Source organism: Cuculus canorus, chromosome 2 (genome assembly GCF_017976375.1).
Source record: "Cuculus canorus isolate bCucCan1 chromosome 2, bCucCan1.pri, whole genome shotgun sequence".
Lineage (NCBI taxonomy): Eukaryota > Metazoa > Chordata > Aves > Cuculiformes > Cuculidae > Cuculus > Cuculus canorus.
This window is the reverse complement of record NC_071402.1, coordinates 137,809,965-137,834,122: the sequence shown is the minus strand read 5'-3', so window position 1 is coordinate 137,834,122 and position 24,158 is coordinate 137,809,965. Positions and strand designations below refer to the sequence as shown.

The 24,158-nt window shown below is 38.6% G+C and overlaps 1 protein-coding gene across 8 annotated transcripts in view; it reads left to right on the top strand.

Moving 5' to 3' along the window:
* The window catches only part of ADAM22 (ADAM metallopeptidase domain 22), a 139,368-nt gene that overhangs the window by 75,124 nt on the left and 40,086 nt on the right, over window positions 1-24,158 (top strand). For all 8 annotated transcript variants that reach the window (XM_054057631.1, XM_054057626.1, XM_054057624.1 and 5 more), the window contains 12 exons: window positions 2,186-2,249; window positions 2,893-2,962; window positions 7,801-7,871; window positions 9,182-9,256; window positions 11,759-11,830; window positions 12,861-13,027; window positions 14,891-14,975; window positions 15,417-15,507; window positions 16,781-16,832; window positions 19,373-19,472; window positions 22,727-22,798; window positions 23,330-23,422. In XM_054057631.1, the coding sequence (XP_053913606.1) occupies window positions 2,186-2,249; window positions 2,893-2,962; window positions 7,801-7,871; window positions 9,182-9,256; window positions 11,759-11,830; window positions 12,861-13,027; window positions 14,891-14,975; window positions 15,417-15,507; window positions 16,781-16,832; window positions 19,373-19,472; window positions 22,727-22,798; window positions 23,330-23,422 (1,012 nt within the window). The remainder of the gene's footprint in view (window positions 1-2,185; window positions 2,250-2,892; window positions 2,963-7,800; window positions 7,872-9,181; window positions 9,257-11,758; window positions 11,831-12,860; window positions 13,028-14,890; window positions 14,976-15,416; window positions 15,508-16,780; window positions 16,833-19,372; window positions 19,473-22,726; window positions 22,799-23,329; window positions 23,423-24,158) is intronic.

Sequence of the window (24,158 nt, the reverse complement as noted above, 5' to 3'; positions counted from 1 at the left end):
TAAGTAATTACTAGCAGCTCACAGCGGCAATCAGAGCTCCTTAACTCCAACCACAGTTTGAAGCATCTGGCTAGAATAAGTGAAGCTGGGGACAATTATCTTCTAATAAGGCATGCGGAGGGCAGGAACTTTTCTTTTATGAATATTAGGACATGCATAAGACAGAACAGATGCTTAAATAGAAAAAAAAAAAAGCTTCATACTCCCGAAGTGCATGCTAATCTCTCTTACTTATTAATACCCTTAAATCTTTGCCAGCAGAATTTTCCATACATGTGAGAAAATGTGGTTTTGTAATCATAAATTGTGTGTTCTTCTGCTAGTAATGTCCATATTGTGGTCTCCCTTTTGTGAGTTAAATTAATTGAATGACTGTCTGGGAGAATACTTAAAATTTTGAAATTTTTCTCTTCTTGAAGTCTTTTCTAATGAAAAACTTATCTCTGCCACCTTAACTCCAAGAAAGCCATTTTGTTTGGAGATTTTTTCTTTTTTTTTGTGGATATGCAGTAACCACAGTTTCCTATGAGTTAACACTAAGAACTCTGAATGCAAACACTGGTTGCTAGGATATAAATAAGCTATAGTCAGGCACTACTTGCAGTCCTGTGTTTAAAGGCGAGTTGCATAGACACCAGGTTGGTCTATGATTGTGCTGCCCACTGCTGGTGAATATAAAACCTGCTGTTAGGACGGCAAATTAGACTTTCTGGACTATAAATTTGGGTTTTTTTTTTTAAGAATATAGATAAACAAAATCCAGGTTTTTTTTTAAATGGCTCCTGTTTTGCCATTGCTTTCTCTCTAATACATCGATGAGCATGCGATTTGTTCACAGAGCACTGGGCTGTTGAAATCAGTCAGAAAAGAGACGTGTATGCTTTGAGTAAACAAGTCAGATCTGTAGGTCAGCCGTGACTATTATTCTTGTCACTGTTGAGTGACTGATCAGAGGTCAGTGCTGCTGGGTGGAACAGTTGCATGAGAAGCTCTTTGCTGACAGTGCTTCATCTTGCAGAATATACCCATGCAAAATTGCATTTTAGAGGGAAGTTTTTCTGATTAAGAGCTGCCAGGTGTGCCCAGGTGTCACCTTATTCCCAGGCAAAGAATCTTCAGCAAGTGCTAGAATGTTTACTGTAAGCTGTGTAGACAGTATTTTATTTCTAAAGAATAGGCACAGCTACGCCTAAATGTTTGCTAATAAGTAATCTAAATAAATAAATAATCTTGCTTTCAAGCTGCTGTTGTGCACTATGTGCCAAGTTTGAAGTTACAGCTCATATTTATCCTGAAGGCTAAAGCCCTTAGTAGTGGCACTTTGAAAGGGACGTGCTGGTACAGCCTAATCCCAACCATGCGTGTATGCCACTGCAATAAAGGCAGAATTATTAAAAAATTATGCTGACTTCTTTGAAGATCAGAATGGTAGTGAGGTAAGAAAAGCCCTTTGGTTTTATGCTCGTACAGAGTAGTGTCTGTATCAACACTTGAGCATCCTGCATTATGTTGAAGACTAAACCTATCTGATTTGCTTCCTTACCTTTTTATCATGAACATCATCTAACGTCCACGTTTATGTGATAATGCATATAGACATTAACATTTCCTAGAAATATAAATGTAAATTAACTCAATTTAAAAAGAAAATACTATCTGTCATAATTATTGTTATTGAAATATCCCAACCCCTCTATGTCCAGAAGAGCCCATTATGCCCTTTGTATTCTCTGAGGTTACTGAGGAAAGAATTAATAAAAACTGTTAAAACCTAAGGATTAATAAAACTTAACAATATTTTTATTTGGGGCAAACTGCGTGCATGTTCCAAATACTCATCTTCCTAAAAGCAAGTCCCTTATTAACCTGTTGCAGGTGGATCTCTCTTGCGTGGGGGTTCTCAACTGCATTTTCAGTTGGCTAAATTTGCCGATTTTTGTGATGTTTATATGTGTTGTAGAGGAGCCTTGGGGAAGTAAGAAAAGTCTATATCACTAGAGAATGTCTTTCTTTCTGAAGTGAAGAAAGAAGATTGACTCAGAATGACGTTCAGTTCCTGAAAACATTTTGAACTGCTTCCTTTGCTAAATAGTTATTTTTTTAAAAATATATTAACTTCTCAAACTTCAGTGTTTCACAAGTATTTGTTTATTAAATCAGTATTTATATTTCCTACTCTTGACAGTGGGATGTTCTATGATGGAAATCATACTTACCTTATTGAGCCGGATGAAAACTACACTTCAGATGTAAGTAGAAATTACAGTAGTCCTCCTGTGTTGTTTCTTGAATACAGACATTCATGTGTACAGAGTAGGTGTAAGGCTCTGGGACCAAAGGGTCACCCCCTCCTTCCCAGCTCATTTACTTAGTATGTGAGTCCTCTTCACCAGAGACTAAACTAGACCTCCAAAAATTAGTCCGTGATATGTGTATATATGTATACTCTATAACACTTGGATGTAGAGTGCAGCACTAGAGGTTGCTTAGAGTCCCTTGAAGTCAGCAGGAGAAGCCTGTGAGCGCCCTTTCCTCTTGTCTGGCACTTCCTGCTCTGGATTTGTTACATCCCTCTCCTCCTGGTTCAGCCTCACTTCCAGTTTAGCAGCTCCTGTGACTTTCACTGATGTTCTCTGGGCTGGTCACGTAAGCCTAGCTCTAAGCATCTTCAGCTGCTGCATTTAAAGTGCTCAGATATTTCAAATAAAAGGAGGTTAATTGTTAATGATCACATCACAGCAGGTAAAGGAGAAGAGCGTGGAGTGATGGTGCCTTGCAACTTTCACTTTCACTGGTGTTGGATAACCAAGGACCTTTGGAACTGTCTATTTAATGCTCATGGGATGGATTAGTTTATTCGGGTGTAAAACATGCAATTCTTTGTTATTTCAGGATGACTTCCATTTCCACTCTGTTTACAAATCCAAGTTGTTTGAGTTTCCTTCGGATGACCTGCCATCTGGTATGATTTCTAAAATTCATAACTTATTGACTTGTTTTAGTCTGAGGTCAGATTTGTTATTTGTATTTTATAAGTGATCTTCTGATAGTATGTTGTTTATTTGGATATATCTTCTTTTTCCTGATTAAATAATAAAAGCATGGAAAAAAAAGAATCTGGAATACTGAAAGCACTGGAAAAGAACCTGTAATGCTGAAATAAGCCTGAATCCAATGTATCAAATCTCTCCTGGACCTTCATGTTGTGATGCGTGTTTCTTTTAGCAAGTCATGTGGTACTTTTTAATAGGTACCATGGTGTGAGCATAAGTTTGGGAGACAGGAACTTGCCAAATATTGTTGCTGTTCAGTGACTCTCATCGCCAGTCCGTTCAGTGTCTTTCACTGGCAGTAGTGTGGGTCATGCATTTCAGTACAAATGAATTTGGAAACAGAAATGGTTTCGAGTGCTTGCAGCGATGAATTCCATAAACGGTTTATATTGTGTGTGGAAGGAGAAGAGGTTTTTAGAAAAATGAGTTTCCATCTGAGAAGGTGGCTTGTTAATTCAAGCTAATATTGCAGTATTTATGGCATATTCCCATTCTGTCAAGGATCTGCCAGTTTTACAGATGTGTTTTCCTACTCTACAAAATATATCCTAGCTAAATAAAACTGTCCTTCATAGACACTGTCATTTGGGTAGAAACCATGTCTAGGCTAATTTGTTCAGGAGAGTTACAGATGCCCACTTATCTTGTTGCAAACTATTTGTCATATGGTAATGTTTGGATCTGTGATCCTGTAATGCTGGGTGGTGGACATAGATGGATCCTTCTCTGGAGCACAGCGTGTTCAGGTTTGCTAGTTGTTAAGCAAAGGAGACTAATTCAGAGAGCTGATGAGAAAAAAAACAAGGGAAATTGATACTGTTGTGCCACCTCAATTTCAATTCCGAATAAGGAATCTTTCTGTGTCTAAACAAAACACTATCTCAGCTTGTTGCCTCACATTGCGTGGTGATGATTGCCCAGATGAGGAGGCGTTGGAATGGAGAGGTAGCACAGAAGGCTCATGCAGTGCAGGACATGGACATCTGTATCATGAAGCATCCTATGAATGTGCACCTTAGGCACGAATCGTGGTTACTCTCTGTACTTGTGGAGATAGCAGTGTAATGAGAACAATTTATTGAACATAAGGACAAATGTATCTTTTATCACACTTTCTTGAGGCTGTGTTATTTGAAAGGTTGGAAATAATGTAATCACTTCTGAGCTTAAAATAAGTCTTCTGTCTCAGGTTGTTAAGGTGGAAGACTGCTTAAGGTTTCTTAATAGCGAAATTTTATGTTTTCAAGATTTGGAATAATTTTTTTTTTTCTGCTTTTGAAATTATGAAGGGGTGTAAATTGCAAGTATAATCCATCAGTTTCACCTCCACCAAAGCTTCTTGATTTAATGAAAAAAAAAAAGAAGCTGTCAAAATAGAGCTTCAGGTTTGGTTTGGGGTGGTTTTTTTTTTTTTTTTTTTTTCCTCAAAAAACCAGATATGCCTGTATCTAGTTTTTTTTACTGTAGATAACAAGTAAATGGTTGCTGGCTTTGCTGTACAAAGTCTGACGTGACATAATGGAAGGTGTTGCCATTAGGTTGAATTAGAATTGCAAGACTGTAGAAAAGGTTGAAAAGGATATTTAATAGTGGTGTGCTAATGGTCTTGATGATGCAGATATTTGTAATGTGAATAAGAGCTATAAGGTGCTAATCTTCTATTGCTTTATATTTAGGATCCCATATATGGAGAAACAAACTTTAAGTCACATTCTGCTCTCCCACATGTCCCTACTTGTTTTTGTAAAACTGTTTGGAAAGGTGTTTCTGAGGTCTGTACTGAAAATTTTGGTAGATGTGATAGATTACCCACCGTTTTAATTTGACTGTGATTATTCATCTCTGTCTTTAAGCCATCCTGTGTGCATAGACACTGCTCCAGAGGATGACAGCCATCTGCACCACCTCTACTTTCCTACCTTTGTGCCCACAGGAGCTCAGTTGTTCATCTCCCAACCTGCTGCACAGCCTGCCCAGCCTTCCCCTTTGCCCCTCACACATGCACCCCACCAGTGTCTCCGCTTGGCACTGCCTCTTCCCTGCCAGTCTGGAGAGTGCTGCCTTTTCTTTTGATGTTTCTTCGTTTTATTTACACAATATTTCCAATTAGTTGCTAATAGTATTGTTGTGATTGATCTTTTTTTAACGTACTACCACAGAATCATTATTAGTAGTAGCAAGCACTGTACTTGGTCATATCAGTATTATTTCTTATATTCCTTATTGCTCTCGTAATTTTTCAATTTGCCCAGCCTAAAGAGATTTTCCTAGACGTTAAGATTTTATTTTATCTTTAAAAGGGTCTGTGTGTAAGCTAAAATTTCCACTCAGCACTATGTTAGGAGTGGATGCGTCATCAGCTTCAATATGGCAAAGAAGGAAAAATCAAATAGTAGGATTTACTCTATATCAGTGATAGTAAAAGCACACACTATCACACTGCAGTTCAATAGTACTGTACTTTTTATGTTCTTTTGCTCTCTGGGTTAAATAAAAAAAAGAAAGCTATGGCACTAAAGAATAAATTGTACTGTACTTCTCAGTGATCTGAGGAGGTAATGAGGACTTTAGATAAGGAAAGCTTGGATGGAAGCTTGGAATGTTTATAGAATTTGACTTCATCATTTAGTAGACTGTATTTTTTTTCTCCCAATTTGTATCGAGACATATAACGCCCTGGCACGGTCTTAGTACTATGTTATTGAAGGTGTTGTTTTTCAAATAATGTATTGCAGATGTCCTTTTCTTTTGAGGTCACTTGATTCCTCATTACACTTTTTCAAGGTAATATGTTCCCACCAAAATTTCCGCTAGGCTTTCTTAGCTATTCGCATTTCCTGTGATTTTGCTGGTCGTGTTCTTTTGCCTGAGGGTCCCTGGCTGGAAATACACCTTGAGTGAATTAATTCAGCTGGTGAATTATGGCACAGTGTTAATGTGTGTCAGTGTATTCAGATTAATGGCTGCATCATTCCCCTCCAGAGACAACTGACTTCCGATGGTGGGTAAAACGATCACATTTGCTGGTAAAGTTATTTGAGACCTGACATGCATAGTGTAAGTTATTATTTTATTGATTGAAAAGTTGCATTTTTACCAATTTCATGAACTATAATAGGAAACCTAAAATGACAGGTCAGTTGTGTGGCACTAGAGCACAGACTGAATTAATCAACCTATGTAATACATAATCAAAACCAAATTTGTAAAAAAGAAGTCAAGATGTAGTTTCTCTTCATTGTGAGGTCTGTTGAGTGCAGGTCTTTAAGCAATAAATAGGGACCCTTGGATGTGATTTAATTTAGTTTAGCTCCTTTTTCTGAAGAAAATCTGTAAGTGCACTAATGTAACCATGTAAACATTTTAAAGTAAAGGGCCTGTGATTATCCAGGCCCTTCCACAAAAAGATACCTGTAAACTTCACACACCAAAATGACGGCATTGTTCCGGAGATTTAGCTAAGACAATTCCAGTTAGTCATGCTTTGCTTTCTTGGTTTGTCTTATCGGTAACTAGCCACTCCTGGTGAAGATTCTAACACTTAGTCCTGGTAATGTTCTGTCAAATTGGCGATTCAGCTTTGTATTTTAAGGTTTTACTGTCAAAGCGTTGCTTTTAATCCTTTTATTTGAACCTCATGCAGAAATTGCACAGTTAATGTACAGCAGGTGGGAGGTAGAGCTGTGAGAAACTTACCTGTCTCACTGGCGAAACAGAACTGTTTAGGATTTTGTAACACAACTAGAAGCTGTGTACAAATGTATATGAGCTGGAAGTCCCTTAATTTACACAGCTCCTATAGGACTGTCTACTTCTCTGCAGGACTGATAAAATCACTCTGGAATACTGAAAGCAGTTTTCTACCCCTGGAGACTGAAAAGATGTCCAAAGCTGGAGAAAGTATAAAGAAAGGAACAAAGGAAAAAGACATATTACAGAACGAGCAACTGCAAACATTTAATTTACGTGTTTTCTTGGGATTATGTGAATAGTAAACATGTTTATAGAAGATAAGCAAGGAGATTTCTGTTCTGCAGAGAGAAGTGAGGCAGGGACTATGAATCTAAAATTACAGATGGAAAAATACTTCTTGGACATTTAAAAGGGTGAGAACAAGTATTGTCTTCTGCTTAGTTTATAATGTGTTCTTTTCCCATTTCCACAAGGAATAAACTACTTGGTGGTTATCGTTAGACGTTTAAGAAATTAAAAGACACAGTGGGATTAGCAGGAAGTAATATTATATTGATAGTGAGCATTGCCAAAATCTCATAAGGTTTCTCCCAACATATTTTACTTTGTGACTATAATCGCCTTAAAGCATTAATTCTGCCTTCCATGCTCTTTTTGTTAATTTGGATAGCTATTGCAAAAGCTCCATGAATGTCTGCTGAATTCCCAAAAATGTGATTCACTTCACAGATGCACAGTGCTACTAATATTACATACCCAGTGTTGGTGAAGTTTTGGTGTAGAATATCTGCTGTGCTTTCTGAAGTGTGACACCCACAGATCATCTGTTTCAGCGGACCCAGATTATTAATAGTGGAGTTTTTAATAAGAGCCTTGTTACAGGGAAGCATCTGTAACGTTGCCTCGTTTCTAGCTGGAAACATGAAAAAAGGAGTTGGTACCACATCTGATGCTTGAAAGAATGCCATACTACTGTCATGCTGCATCAGGGTCACTAATTGTTGGGTTATATTCTTGTAAACATTCAATCTATTTGCCTATGTTTTCTGCTTAGAGTTCTGGCAAATGAACAATACGTCGCAGAAGTTTGTTGTAAAGCCAAGACACAAAAGAAGTAAAAGGCAGGTATGCGCCAAATGCTTGTTTATAAGTAATATGCCATCAAGTTTGTTTTGTGTCTGCTGAATTAATCTGTCCAGATGGAGTCCGGCTGCTGCTGCTGGTTTGGCATGAGGTCTCTAAATCAATACAGCTATTACAAAAAGAGATATCTAATGCTGACAAAATATTGTTGGGTTCTCTTGGACATTGCCTGCTTGAAGAGTTATAAAATTGTTAAAAACTGCTAAATTGCAAATGAAAAGGTAGCTAAAATATTTTCTCTCATTTTGAGTATAGAATTTTATCAGAAACTCCCAATTAATGAAAAAGGTACCAACATTTTTTTATGTTGCAGTAGTGACTTGACTTTTATTTAAAATAAATATTCTAAACTGAGAATTCATTCCCTGTTTGTTAAAGTGGGGGAGCCACTAAGTGCAGATCTTTGTCTGTACCCTGGAAAGACATCGGCAATCTTTGCATTTTAGGAATGGAGCTCAAATAACAGTACAGGTCAAAACAGACCTGGGTCAAGGGGACTGAACCGTGCAGGCAAAAATGAAATACTGAGAGCAGTAGGAGATGACTTTAGTATCTCTGACTAATGCAAGCCTTTCAGAGGCAGAAGAGGAGTTAGAAAGACATTGGAGAAATTCCAGAAGTTGTTCTCGAGGGTCTTACTTTGTATCAGGTAGTTTGCTGCCTTTCTATAAACTAGTCATTACTCTGCATTTTCAAATCATAGTGATGCAGTAACTCTTCTGGAAAACCCAGGAAAACAGTGACACCATGAAGAAGCACAGTCATAAATGTTTCTAAATGCACAGTAAACACAACACAGAGATTATGCCACTGAATGAATTGAACAGTGTGCAAATAAATTATAGAATTGTTAGAGAGATTTTCTCATAAAGAATGCAGGAGGGATCTTTTTCTCTGTGGAAAAAAAAAAAATATAGTTCTTACAAGCCAAGGGGTTAGACTAGATATCTTTAAAGGTCCTTTCCAACCCAAACCATCCTATGATTTTTATAGATATAGGCCCCACTGAGGATTCTGTTTCTTTCAAAAAATGAAACTTGGGGTTAGATGGATTGAAAGACTTGATTTCATTCTGTAAGATCATGCAAATGTCCTGGTGGAGGTGAAAGGATTTTTTAGAGGGATGCAACTAAGCACCATAAGTTTCATCAATATCTGATATCAGATATCAGAATTAAGAAAACAGAAGAAATGTATGCACCAGAAATTTAGTTTCTGAAGCCATTTCTAGTTACCAGTTACAATCGCTCTGTACTCTGTTAAAGTCTCTTATAGTTGTACTCTCTCCATAGGTTCGTCATATTCCACGTAAAGTTGAAGAGGAAACGAAATATATTGAGTTAATGATTGTAAATGATCATCTAATGGTAAGACTGACACACTTCAATAACTCACAGTTACTTACATCAAATTACTTTAATTGGTCCATAAAGGATAACAATAAAGAACAATATATGGTCAGAATGTATTCAGTAAATTAATCAACCTTAAGAGAAGATATGGTCTCCTTAACCATTGCTGAAGTTGCTTCTGAATTTTGGTGAGGTATATTCACCAAGAACACAAAAGGCCTGACTATCAGAAAGAAGGGTCGTAAATTAAAGCCTTGTGTCGTGAACTAATGTCAGTGTGACTAAAGCTGATAAGATTTTCTTTCTGGCTTTCTTGAGCACTTACCTTAGTTATAGCCACTCAGCAAGCAATAATGCAGTTATTGCAATTGTGCCACAGCTGTTGACAATGGGGAGATTAATAATGACTAGATTTTTTTTGATACATCCAAATCAATACAGATAATTTTTTTTTAAAGGTTGTATACTTTCTCTAGGAGAACATAAAAAGGCTTTTTAATGTAGTGGAAAGAGACGTAATAAAGATTAGTGAATTGAAGAGAAATCAGGCTCGTTCAAGTGGGAAAAGGCACAGATTTATGTCAGCGATTAATAATTGAGTACGGAGTATCAAAGGAAATGGTGAATTGTTCATCACTTGCAGTCTTCAAATCCAGACAGTGTATTTCTGAAAGATATGGTTATTTCAAACACAAACAATAAGATTCAATCTTAGAGTAACTGAATAAAGTTCAGAGGCTGGTGGTGCCCCTCTTACTACTGACATTAGTTGATTTTATGGTCCTTTATGACTTTCAAATGAAAATGTATCTATACACTCTATCCACTCTTTCTGTAATGTGCAGCTTTGCTCAAGCAATACCCAAATTGGCAAAAATAGACATCAAGAGTGTAAAAGGAATATGCCACTGTCCTTGGACAAGCATACTCCTGTCAGCTCAGTTTGGTGAGAGTAGCACTAGATTCTTGAATTAAAATGGGCAATACTGGATGCAGAATTACCTAAATTGGTGTCATTGTGTTTGATTCTGAAGACCTGAAGCTACAACATTGCCCTGATTCCCCCCATGGACAGTGTTTCCTAACTTTTTTTAATTATTGATATTAATTAAAATTCAGTCCACCTGGGAGTTTATTCGCTGAAGCAAATGCCAGTGAACGTCTGTGGTTGAAGAAGCCAAATAATTTCTTTCTGGGAGATGGAAGTATCGTATGGTCTGGGCTTCTCCCTTTCCCCACAGCCTGGGCTAGTGCACCTGTGTATTTGGATTACTCTGTGCAGGCGCTGGATGTGGCACTATGTGGTGCTCAGCATGGAGCAGATACCTCAGAGTTGGAGCCATTTTTTCTGTTCACACTTCCCAGGCACTTCCAGAAGGAGCAATAAACCTTGCGCTTCTCCTGCTGGTCTGCAGAGCCTTCTGCATTCCACTAGTCGCAGCCTTCCTGGGCTGCTCGCTGCTGTGAGGGGTGTGGTGCTCTCCTGTCCACCTGTCAGCTGCTCATCCAACCATTGCTTCCAGTTGAGGAATAAAGCTTTTAAAACCCCAAAACTGAAATAGGGTTATAAATTAGTATACTGAAAAGACCTTTTGGGATTTTAGTTGCAAATAGAGACTTGAATAGTATACTTATTTCCCTTTGCTCCCGTCCTTCATTTTCCATTTATTTTGTGGCTTTTTCATTTCATCCTTTCTACCATTTTTAGCTTCACAATCCTGTCCTGCTTTTCTAGTAAGTGTAACTTCCTCATTTTTGGTCGCTTTTCCCCTATTCCTGCTTGCAAGCACGCCTTTCTCACTCCCTAGATTCTGGGCACTTCTTGCCATTAAAAGATCCTAGCTTCCAGAAAATACGGACAAGTTTCACTCCAAAATCAAGTGTCGCAGGACATAAGATGTCTTGACATTTTTTTGAAAATTTCTGAAAATTTGTAACTTTCATACCCGTGGTGCTTGCTTTATTATAAGTGTTTTCTCTGCACGTAGGAGAGGTATCTTCAGTGTCGTCTTTATAGCACTATGTTACAGATTTCAGTAAAGGCGCCATTGCGGTTTGATTACTGTGGCATTATGGGGTGTGAAATGAAGAAATCCAGAAGGCAGCTTAAGAGAGAACTGAAAAAAAAAAGAAGGAAGTCTGATAGATTAAGACACGGAGACAGGCAGTCTTGGAGTAACACTTCTGGAAGTTGTGTATTGCCATTTGGAAAAATTGGCAGTAATAAAGTTACTATTATTTTATATTCCTGTTCCTATAGCATTTTCCAGTAAAGATCTTAATTCCTGTTTAAAAAGTACTTTTTAAAGTTGTAAAGTGTAAAGTGTATGGGGTAATGTGCATTTCCAAGCAATTTTCTATTGTCCTTTATTAACATTCCATTCAGCACCGGAGACCAAACCTTACACAAGGATTTTACTGTTGATGTAGTTGCTTTTTACTTGGTGCTTTTTTGGAAGTGGGACTTCTTTTTTCCTCTGAAATCTGTATATGTAACCTGTCTGTGTTTGTTTACAGTGTAAAAAGCACCGCTTATCAGTTGGCCATACAAACAGCTATGCTAAATCGGTTGTGAACATGGCAGATTTAGTAAGTATCACTCAGCTAAATGTTTTTACATGTGAGACAAGTCAGATGATTCTCCTACTGATACATGCAATTTTCAGCTCATAGTATACCTAATAATAAAATATGTGAAGATTACAAAATTTCATCTCGAACCACTGTCAGTCACCTGTGAAGTCTTTGTTTAACATAAAGCGTTATAGATCTTTTGTGGTTTCAAACATTTAAGTATCCTGCTGGATCAATCCCTTGAACCTGAGTTTTGAAGACTATCTTAGATATGACAATTTTTAACATAGAGTCCCTTTGTTGACAACCTGAAACCCATAAGACAATCTGAAATTGTAATGAAATGCACTAAAATTTCTCTAGAAATGGCACTTTTGAGTACGTGAGTACATGAGTTAGATTAGGGACATGTAAGTGGATTATATTGTATTTGTGGTGCTGAATTGGATGAACTGCTGGCTCTTGCACTTCACTCCAGAAAAGTATTACTAGAAAAAGAAAAATGTGGTTCCCACTCTTGAAAGTATTTGGTGTGGAGTATTAACCTCCAGCATTGAAAGGATGATCTTTTCTTGTGATTCAGCCAGTATGAAGTTATATACTACTGTAGAGGTGTGTAACAATGAAAACTTGTTTTATAGATCACTGTTTGGTACAAGAGAACCCTTGTGTATTGCTGGAGTGAGCCAACTTTATAAAGGACCCGTTAATCCTAAATCTTTGAGCTATTTGGAATGGTTCTGCATACAATTTTCAAAACTCCCCTCTCCCTTCTATGCAGCTCGGTCTGTGTAGGACCTGTAAGGGATCTTTTTGCAAGCTGAGAGTTGATTGGAGAATTATGCCTAAAATTGAGATTTTGCTTTGTTTTCATGTTTGGCTTTTGATTATAAGGGAGGTAAAATCACCTGGGAAATCCTAAAGTGTGATAGGACCAGCTAAATATTTAGTTATGTAAAAATGCAAGCTATTAGAAAAAAAAAGGGTAAAGCTCACCTTTATTCTATTTAACATAATTTATTTGTTCATTTTGTTAATGTACTAGATATATAAAGAACAACTTAACACCAGGATAGTACTGGTTGCCATGGAAACCTGGGCTACTGATAACAAGTTCACCATATCTGAAAACCCCTTGGTGACCCTACGTGAGTTTATGAAATATAGGAGGGATTTTATCAGAGAGAAAAGTGACGCAGTTCACCTTTTTTCGTACGTAACCTTGTGTGATGTTTTATTACTGTTGGGTTTTTTTTCTTTTCCTTGGGGGGTTGCTTATCTCAACTAGCTGATACGTCTCCTGTTGTGTATGTAATCCACAGTAATTCAGAAAATAATGTTTCTGATGGGGAGGTGGAAAAAGTTAATGCACAAACTGCCTGTCAGTGCAGCTAGAGGTTTGATTCACATTTTAGTTTTAATGCACCAAGCCTGAGCTGGATGCACTCTAATCCTTGAATATTCTATCTATTACCTACTCTGCAATTGCAGCTGCGTGAAAGGTGATACATGGTTCCACCTTGGAGGTTAGCTTCTTCAGCAGTAGGGCACAGACAGCCCTGCTGTATTATTTACAGGCAGAACATTGGTTTTGAAACCAGTGAGGTTTCCTGCTTAAAAAGCACTTATGACCTGCTTTACTTTGTTGAATGACCTGCACGCTCCAGGATTACTGAAGTGTTTCAGATGCTCGAAACAGTTTGTTCAGCAGAGAGATGTGCTGTAAGAAGAATAAGCTGAGAGGAATGTTATTTTCTCTAAATCTCCTAATTGTTTTCTAAATAAGACTGATAAAATATGTCTACAAAAATAGAAGAGAGATTCATGGCTGATATTTCTGATCCACATGAGACAGACCAGATGAATTGCTCTGTTGGTGTCCTTATCCCTCTCTGCTGACTGCTGGAACAGCCTATGTGAATAAACCTAATAACACCTCGCTTTCACGTGAGTGTGGTAGGGTGCCAGAGTACCCAACCCCAGTATTCACCCTATCAGAATTTTTGCATCTGCTTGATTACTGTCATTGACTTCTGACATGAAGAGAACTAGTAAGATCTGTAAGTGGCGTTTGCAGATTTTGGGTTCTCTTTGTCTCAGTTCTTTGTAAAATGAGAATCAGATTTTCTCACATCCTTAATCTATGTTCTCTGTTGATATTGTAAGGTCTCTGGGGGAAGTCTTGTTCTTATGAATGTTTGTGGATTGGCTAGGATAAAGAGGGCCCTATTTGTCCTGTGACTGGGACTCTAGGTACCCATGTATTGCTGATTCCAGTGTTGTCCATAACACCACCACTGATGTTTGAGGTATTGCATTCATAGACTGTTTAGAAATACCAGTTTCTAAATGTGTGAGTGAGACATGGTTAAGCTGGGAGGTGAGGTTGGCAGGTGTTGTGCTGCAGTGGTTACAAATTAAGTTCTGCCTTCAGCAGTTAGCTGATTATATTGTTTCTTAATGTTTTCTTGTTTTCCTTTCAAAATAACCCCAATTTGCTGCAGCTTATATAGATCAGTACTCTGAAGTGGAGTAGAGTATATTTTGTCTTGTGGTCAGCACCAGAGAGATGATTAGGTTTAGGCTCATAGTGCACCTATCCCTTAGATGAGAACAGCTGCAGTTGCAGGGAGTTTTCACCTACATCTGCATGAGGGAGCCGCTAATGCATCTCCCTTTGAGTTTTGTCACATTAGCATTGCCCAGCTAGAAACGTCCACCATGTGCTGACAGTGAGGTGGCTTTTCCTGCACTCTGTCTGTAGGATGTGCCAGCAGAAGTCACTTGGTGTGGTAGTATGTCAGTGAACAAAAGGCTAGTGAGTTTCGGGTGGCTTGGCAAAATAATCCCCTTCGTGCTTTCTTATACAAGGCAATCTGAGAAGTTTGGCTTGTGAGGGGTTACCTGTTCTTCCCATCTTGTTTTTGCATAGTTTTCAGCATAGAGGTGGCAACCAGAATTTGCAAATGTCAGTTTCTCATTTGGACGTCCGAAGGGTAGATACTGGGATAGATAGGTGCAAATCTTATGGGCTGAACAGGATAAACCTTCTCTTCCTTTTCTTTTTTGTCAAAGGGGCAGTCGATTTCAGAGCAGTCGGAGTGGTATAGCCCATACTGGTGGAATCTGCTCCTTGCTTAAAGGTGGAGGTGTGAATGAGGTAGGTGAGAATATTGGTGTGAGAAAAAAGTAGTGGAAATTTATCTGCTCAGAATTTTATCACTGCAGACATATTCCTCAAAATATCTTTCTGCTTCTTCATTGATAGTTTTAGTGCAGCTTTATAGAAGTGCTGTTTCAGTGAAGAGAGATGAGTGAATGAAGTCAGATATGGATTCAAATATACTTTTCAGCATATTCTGCAATATCCCATCATTCATATGTGCAGCCACAATGGCAAGAGAGAAGCAGACTTTTTCTTACTTAACTTGTCCATAAACCAGCATTTAGTTTTCCTTGCTTGTCCATTACCTAGCTGCTCTGAAGCAAGAACTCTAACATTGTGCATCTGATTTTGACTTTGGAATGAGAAAAGCTTCATTTGTGTCTCAGATACCTGTATGTAATCGATTACTCTTCCTACCTTGCTTGTTTCTTTCAGTTTGGAAAGCCCAACTTAATGGCAGTCACCCTGGCACAAACCTTAGCCCAAAACATTGGCATTTTCTCAGACAGAAGAAAACTTATAAGCGGTAAGGTTGTTTGCTCTTTCTCTCTGTCTTAAGAGAACATCTAGAAAGGTGGAGGATCTTGTCAGTGCCTCTCTGATGTGTATTTTTTCTCATGTGCCTAAGGATGTTGGAATTTTTTTTTTCTTGTAGTGGCATGAGGAAAGATTGACATAGCACTGATTTTCTTCTATTTAAATGCTGTGTTATGCCCCTGCCCATAATTTCTGGCAGCATTGGTGTCACCATTTCCTTAAAAATAAATCATAAAGGTGTCTGTCACTTCCATTAATTTCAAGTGGATCTCATGCCCGCAGACTGACTAATATTCAGAAACTAATATTCAGAAATGTAGGACTATGCTACTGACATGTTCAGTATTCACTTTCCTGCTGCATATAATTAACCTGCTACAGGGATAGGGTAAAAGATGATAGTGGTGGTCCCCTTTCTTTTGGCTGAGCAGAGGGACAGGACATAGTTTTGGTGGGGAGGGAGCGGAGTGCAACTAATAGGTAAAGCCTTGTTTCCCTTTTAACTGTACTTTTCAAATAAACTGATGTTCACGTATTGCAGTAAGTAAAATTGCAGAAGGAGAAAGGTGGAAATATGTGTGCAAAGTATGTGTACAGCAATAGACACAAGTCACAATTTTGTAAGTGTTGGGCTAAGACCAAAGGAGAGCACTCCAGGCAGCCTGGCAGGGCAGAAAGGAGGGCTGCCCTCTGCCTGGTGGAGTGGCGTGGGCAAGGCAGTCACAGAAGGGAGGGAGAGTGCATGAAGAAGCTGCTAGATCCTGCTGTACTGCCTTGTGTTTACAGACCATTTTGTGCATTTTTGTGCACATTAATGTATGAGGTGTTTTTCAAGGGAAGATTTCCCCAGGCTGGCATAGTAGTAGAAGAGAACTGAAAAAATAGAATGATTGAAATGTTAATTTTTTTTTACTCTGAAAATTTGGGAATCAAATATCATGACATGGGACAAGGCAGTAGAGCTCACTTAGGTTTTCCCAGTGTTGGAGGCTAACACTTCAGTTTTCCCTAACTTCACTTTAAGAGAAGGAGAGAAAAACAGGACATATTTTCAAAGCTTAGGATTTCATAGTCTTGTATAAATTTTGAAAGAAGGTTTGTCAGCATGCATTGATACACTTTAATTAAAGTGTGCAATAAAGCAGGAAATTATTCTCTTTAATCTGTATTTAAGTATGAAATAGAATTTGTGATAATAAATGTACTATTTTGGACTCACAAGACTAAAGATGTAAATTTTCTTTTTTTGTGTGTGTTGTCAGGTGAGTGTAAATGTGAGGACACATGGTCTGGCTGCATAATGGGAGACACGGGGTAAGGCGTTTCACTATAGCGAAGTCATGTCTTTCATATAATGACATAAAGGAAAGGTGTGAAATTGTTTGCCATTTGTAATTTGACAGAACATTTTCTGTAAATAATTTTTCAGAAAAGGTATTAGCTGTACAACTGTATGTGGAAAAGACACTTTCAAGGAAATGCATGAGTAAGTGAGTTAATGAGGGGATGTGTGAGGATTTTTAGTGACCACGGGTTTAACTCGCAAAGCATAGGGCTCAACAGCCAAGCCAGGTCAGTGCAGAGAAGCAGAAGAATGCTTAGCTTCTTCGCTTCTGCAAGCTTGCTCTTGAGTTATGGGAACAATGACACATCCTAATTCTGAAGTACTGTTTTCAAATTTCTTATGTATGCCTTCAGTGTTTCTGTTGGAATCTTCCAGTTATATCTGTCATGTTTTATCCTCCACCTTGTGTGATAATGTTAGAAAAACTGCCTCCGTTGGAAATTGTGTCTGCTTATACTCACATATAATATCACTAGAGAGATTCTATCTGAAGAGTAGTGAATCAGCAAATTTTTACTGCCAGATGAAATTTGATGCTTTCTAACGTGTATTCAGACCTTAGTTCTTCATATTACCAGCTTGTCTTTTGTCACGTGTATAAATTAAACTATAGTCTAGTTTTAGGTATAGACAGTGCTCCAAATTTTTGAATTAATTTCCAACTGACCTTCAAATTTTCACAATAGCTTTGTGGTCAGAACAGTTTTGAACAAAGAAGCATATTTCATTAGAAGCTCTTTGGAAGAATGACTGCCTGCCTTTTTCACCTTGTCTACCTAAAAACATACTAGGTAGGATTTTTCTGATTTTTTAGTGTGTTAAAAAGCCAATCTGAGAAGCATTCTGGTTCTTGTAAAGGTGATTCCTTATCTAATCTGGATGTGAACCAGCAATGTGCCCTTGCAGCCCAGAAGTCCAACCATATCCTGGGCTGCATCAAAAGAAGTGTGGCCGGCAGGTTAAGGGAGGTGATTCTGCCCCCCTACTCAGCTCTGGTGAAACCTCACATGGCGTACTGTGTCCAGCCCTGGGGCCCTCAGCACAGCAAAGACATGGGCCTATTGAAGCAGGTGCAGAGGGCAACAAAAGCAATCTGAGGCCTGGAACACCTCTCCTGTGAGGAGAGGCTGAGTAAGTTGGGGTTGTTCACCCTAGAGAAGAGAAGGCTCCAGGGAGACTTGTGGCCTTTCAGTACTTAAAGGGGGCCTGTAAGGAGGATGGGGACAAACTTTTTAGCAGGACTGGCGGCACAAGGGGTAATGATTTTAAAATAAAAGAGGGTAGCCTTAGACTAGATATAGGGAAAACATTTTTTACAATGAGAATGGTTAAACTCTGGCACAGGTTGCCCAGAGAGGTAATAGATGCCCCATCCCTGGAAATAGCCAAGGTCAGGTTGGACATGGCTCTGAGCAACCTAATCTATGGCTCTGAGCAACCTAAATTCGTTGATCACCACTGCAAAGTGGTAGCACTAGGTGACCTTCAAAGATCCCTTCCAACTCAATCTGTAGTATGTTTCTTGGCTCTATTGTCATTTTAATGGTCTTCAAATTATTTATCTGAAGTCCAAACCCTTCAAATAATTAGGTACACAAAGCCAGCCTGTATTTACATAGCTTATTGATGAAGGATTGTGAATCTCACATTCTCTATAGTCATTAGACGCAAATCATGAACACTAGAGCTGGAAAAGACATATTATGTTTTACAAGCCATCACTCCTGGCAACGCAGGTTTATTTTGTATAGCACTTGTGCTAATATTTTTTTTATCCAGTGATGAGCTGATACAGGAGAGCCCTTGAGACTCCAAAATCTGCTTGAAATATAAGTACTTATATGACTAAAGACCTAAATGTAAGGGTCACTTAAGTTATTTGGGAAAAAGTCTTTCCTTGTGGAAAGTATCCATACAAAGATTCTATGCATCATATTGGTTTTAGGTGATGTGCTGTACCTTAGACTGGCCTTCGCTGCTCAAATGAAATTTATTCGGTGCAGCACATGGAAGAAGGAAGTTGAAATGTGAGCTGATGTTTGTTACAAGCATGTTTTAAAATGGCACTACTCTACTACTTAAAAATTCTATGGGCCAGGAGAGCAGTTTCATCTAAGAGGGAAATGAGCAATCTTTGTCTCCTATGATATGTACTGGAAGGAATAAATGTAAGTCTGAGATCAGGCCCTTTAGCAGAGCAGGTCACGTTTGTGAGAACTACACACTATGCAATAGGATTTGTGGTATTTTGCTAAGTTAACTTAGCAAACTTAGCAAAATCTTTTAGACCTCTCACGTCACATAAGCTCTGTGTCATTGTTGAAAGTTCTTCACTTGCTAAAATTATTTACAAGTTGTTACAAGCAGATCATCACTCTGATTCTGAACAGTGTGTTTTTGTACTTCTTCTAGAGTATAACATTAGATTTCATCTCCTATTTTGAAAAAAAAGAAAATGTACCGTAAAGAGGGCTATAGAAAGTAATCCTGCTACCTTATGTCTGTGCAGATATTATCTTCCGAGCAAGTTCTCGAAGTGTGATATTGAAGAATATCATGAATTTTTAAGCAATGGAGGTGGAGCCTGCCTTTTCAATAAACCAACCAAAGTAAGCATTACCTTATTATTGAGTTTTATTTCCATTCTATTTCTAACTTAGATGAAACCAAGAAGAATGAAAATTATAATCTTGGAGAAAATAACACCTGTAATTTTGATATTTTTTTTCAAAGTTCTAAATTTTCTGCTAGAGTTTGGAAAACTGGGACTAGTTTTTCTAAAGCTGGAAGTGGTAGGGCAGGAGAGAAAGCCCTGAGGTGTAGGGGACACACGTTAACAGGGGCTGTGACTGCTGGGCTGTCACACTCCTTTTTTCCCAGGCCCACATGGTCCCAGTAACTGTTGCCAGGGTCTGTCACCTCCTGAACCACATGTGCTGGGGGAGATAAGTGTCTGGTGAGAAGTGCTTGGATCGTCTTAGCCCTGTGTTAGCTCCTTCTAGGACAGCGCGCGTGACCCTGTCCAGCCTTGCCTTGAGTTGGGGAATCCCCCAGGTGGGGAAGAGTGGTGAATCCCTGCTGGACTCTGGTCCTCAGGGCCACTGTAATGTGCCTTGTTTAGCTGGAGGTGTTAGCTCCCTAAAGACTTGGGGGCAGGAGAGCTACAGAGACATCGGGACACACTTAAATGACTGACCCATCCCCTCCAAATTTGCTTCTTAATTATGAAGTTAGAGGTCTTGCTGCGTGAGTCTTGGAAATCAGTAGTAGAGGGGAATATCTCTTGAGATAGTATTCATCTTTTCTTTGCTTCTCTTGTCTCAGTTTTGACCTGCTAAACAAGTATATTCACATGAAGGATGCAAAGAGTATGAAATGATTAGCAGAGGCATTTAAGGAAGATGCATATAAAAAAGTCTAAAGAGACTCCAGCCAAGGTACAAGCACTTCTACAGTGGAGCATTTGTAGTAGGGTTTCAGTGTATTCCTGCTCCATTTACTGAAGCATGTGTTAAAATGTAAAGTAACCAGGATAACGAACTTGACTCTTTTCTATGTGTAAGTAATGTTATCCTCTACTTAATGGCTGTTTCAACAAGCAAAGGAGAGAGGCTAAGGCACAAAGACAGTCCAGTGTGGAAAAAAGACTTGATAGCTGAGGTGGTCACAGATGTACAAGAGAAAGTCAAGTCTGGAGTGAGTCACATTCCTTCTGGAGCAGCTGAGAAAATGTGCGTATTCTGACAACCACAGAATTTTGGTAATTGTTGGAGAGGGCAAGAGATGGCACCGAATCCAAATAAATTGAGTCTCCTTATCACTCATAAGTCTCCTTTTTTCAAAATGCAACTGTGTTTTAGGAATTTGTTGTCATTTAAGATTGAGAGAAATATCGGTGGTTGTATTTCTTTACTGAGTGAATTTTCTCCACAGTCTAGTGTGTCTTATTTGGGCTTGTTTGAGTGATTATGTTCATTTGCACATCTGTCAATGGGGAAAAAAATACTCTAATATCAATTTTGATTGGCAGCATTTACAGCTTTTTCTGATGGCATGTGGAAATGTGAAAGTTAGATGTGAAAACCAGGCAAATTTGGAAGGGGTGGTTCAGTCATTTAAGTAGGTCCCAATGCTTCTGTTGTTTGGGTTGGTTTAAAGTTATTGCCAATGGATGTGTCTTTAATTCGCAAGGCTGTCAAAGATGTGTTTCCTAGCATAGGTGGTGAAACACAAACTTGACTTTTGCTTTTCAAGAAATATGTGATAAAGGAAAACTAATGTGACAAGGTGCAGTGTTTGACAGTGCTGTGCTGTAAGGTCAGCTGTGGGCCTGAAAATTGCGTCAATGACTGCTGGAGCAGTTTGAGCACGTGCTCTTGTCAAATGAATGGATGAATCGTATGCCTTTTTGGGAAAAAAAAATAACCAAATTGCTTTTCATGTTTTTGTCTTCCATTTCATATTTAGCCATCTCTATACACTGTAGCAAACTGGTCCAATGTTTTAAGGCAGGACCCTCTGTTACTGCCATCTACTTGTCTGTATTGTGCAGCACACCTAGAGATACTGAAAAAGTTAAGATGCTGGAAAGATAGGTAGGAAACAAGCAGTTTTATCAACTCTTTAATAAATTCTGAAAGATAATAGTTTGCTTACATTTAATGTAACATTCTACATATGCATTTCATGCTGCAGTCAAATTTACATATCAATAGGGGGATTTAAAAATAGCACGTCAGCCTGTACCAAAAGCCTCAGGCTGGTTTGTGGCACAGTGAAATACATGGGAGGATGCTTCATCCTGTGGGATGCTGGCAGAAAGGCAGCAGCCAGAGAGAAATACACTGTGTGCCATGAGCGATGAACTTGTGCAGATGGCTCATAAGCAGAGTGGTTTCTGAAATGATCCTAATTTAATTGAAGAACTGGAGGGCAATCTGCAGAATTTTCATCTTGGTAACACTCTTATATACCTTCTTATTTATGGAACAAAATGACTCGTATGTTTTGGTATGCTCAGAAGAAAACAAAACATTTTCTTTTTGAAGAATTACCTCTAGAAATTTTAGGGAAATGATAACAATAAAGCTGGAAAAAACAGACTGTAGGTATCCATTAAAAGACAACATAGCATGGGTCCTCTGTGTGAAATGGTGTATGAATCCTGCCTCTGGGAAACAAAAGTACTAGTATAAATATACTGATTTAGACACTTTAGGTTGGAGTTTAGTGGAGTGGCTGAAGGGAAGGGGAAGAAGCCTCACTAATTATGCTTTCTCGTCTGCCTGTGACACAATTATGGAAAACTGCTGAAAATTCCCAACTGTGGTAAAGAAAAAGGGTAGGAAAAAGCATCCAACTGCAACAAACACTGACAAAGAAACTCAGCCTCTCCCCTCTCCCTGCATTCCTGAAACAATTTTTTATGGCTATTACTTTTGAAGGGATTATGCAGGCATCAACGGGGGTCACAGCCTTCATCACTTGAATTCCAGAACAACAGCAATTGCAGCCCCTATGATGATGATAATGAAAATGTTGTATTGTTTTAACTTACTTCTTTTATTGTCACACCTTTTGTTTTTGCTTGTGGCTTCTGCTCAGACAACCTACTGTAAAAAATGGTAGTCTCACACAGGAGGCACCATGTGATTCTGCAGTGTTCCTGAAGTAGTTCACAGTGTTGTTCATTTTCTCACATTTTGTTTGTGTCGTTTCTCATTTGCTTCTTCCTGAGTTGTGGATACCGTGTTTTGGTTAATGTATTTGGAGTGCTATCTAAACAAACATGTTGTACAGAATAAATATGACAGTGATTCCCTTAGGAGAGACATGCCCTTAGACTTCTGATTTTGCCCTGCAGCTTCTGGATCCTCCAGAATGTGGCAATGGTTTTGTGGAAGAAGGAGAAGAATGTGACTGTGGGACAATAGCGGTAAGTGTAACGTACTTCAAATTAGCAACTAGATTCTCGAGGACACAGTGCTGCCCATCACTGTTGTTGACATGAAGTGAAGAAAGACAGGCAATGTTAAGGTCCTGCAGCAAGAGATTAATCATTACTTATCTTTTTTCCATCACATTTAACACAATGTGGGCCGGCTTTTTTATTTCGTCACCACATAAATTCTAAACATTAATAGCAATAGTTACCTGTGAAGAATCAGGCCTCAGAAGATGTTAAAAAGCATATTTTTCTAGGTGTAAATGTGACTCTGGTTATTGCTAAAATGTCAGTATTTAATGATTGATACTATTAAATTAGGAAAATTATTACCTATATTGCATAGCAAACAGCTGTGCAGGAGCTTCGTACCCAACAGTGCATGCTTTTTTTTCTGCTTCTAGATGCCTAAAAGCCTAGTTAAAAACCTGTTAAGGTAGCATCCTAAACCAAGAATTAATAAGATCTCAGGGCTCATCTGCTTTTCCCATGGATTCTGTTGTAAGTGTATGTGTTCCTCAGGAGTGTGCCAGTGAAGGAGGAGAGTGCTGCAGTACTTGCACCCTGACGCCAGGCTCCCAGTGCAGCAACGGGCTTTGCTGTCGGAAGTGCCGGGTAAGAGCAGTCACCTTCACTGCAGCATCTTAACGGTAATGCATCCAGGTGGCTGCAGGCAGCACTGCACATTTTTTTCCTTGCAGACCTTGTTTTTCCTTTTCTGAAAACTTGCCTTTTACAGTTGGCTGAAAACTGATATGTCTGGGGCTATTCTCTATCTTTTAGTCTGGGCTTCTTAGGACAGAGATTGTTATCAAACATATAGGTGAATTAAAGCCGTCTACTTTCAGACAAATTTAGATTGGATTGTGGTTCCCTGAGGTTTCATTAGATGTCCTTGTTTAAACACATATGTCTTTACCTATGTGCTGCTCCCCAATGCCTTACATGTTGCTCTGTTTTTTCTCCATCGTACTACAGAAGCCTGAGAGAATGTTATAGTTAAAAATAACAACAACAGGGAAACAAAAAACCCTAATGGCTAGCAGAATTGTTCAGAAGTGTTCATCTGAAAGACTTCAGTTTTAGTTAGGCCTGCCTGTGTCCCCTTATATTTGGAATGATTGAAGTCCCCACATAGTAAAGGGAACCAAGCCCTGTGTACGCTATAAAGTATTTTTTCTGATGCATCAGTAAATAGTAGAAGGAGGTTTGACCAGGCTGTAAGGGAGCCTAGCTAAAAATGACTTCAAGTAGTTGTTTATACTCATTTAGTAATAATGATAATTATTATTAATGTATTAAAACTGTGATGTACTATATGTGATACTTTTATCTTCGTCTGTGGGGATTT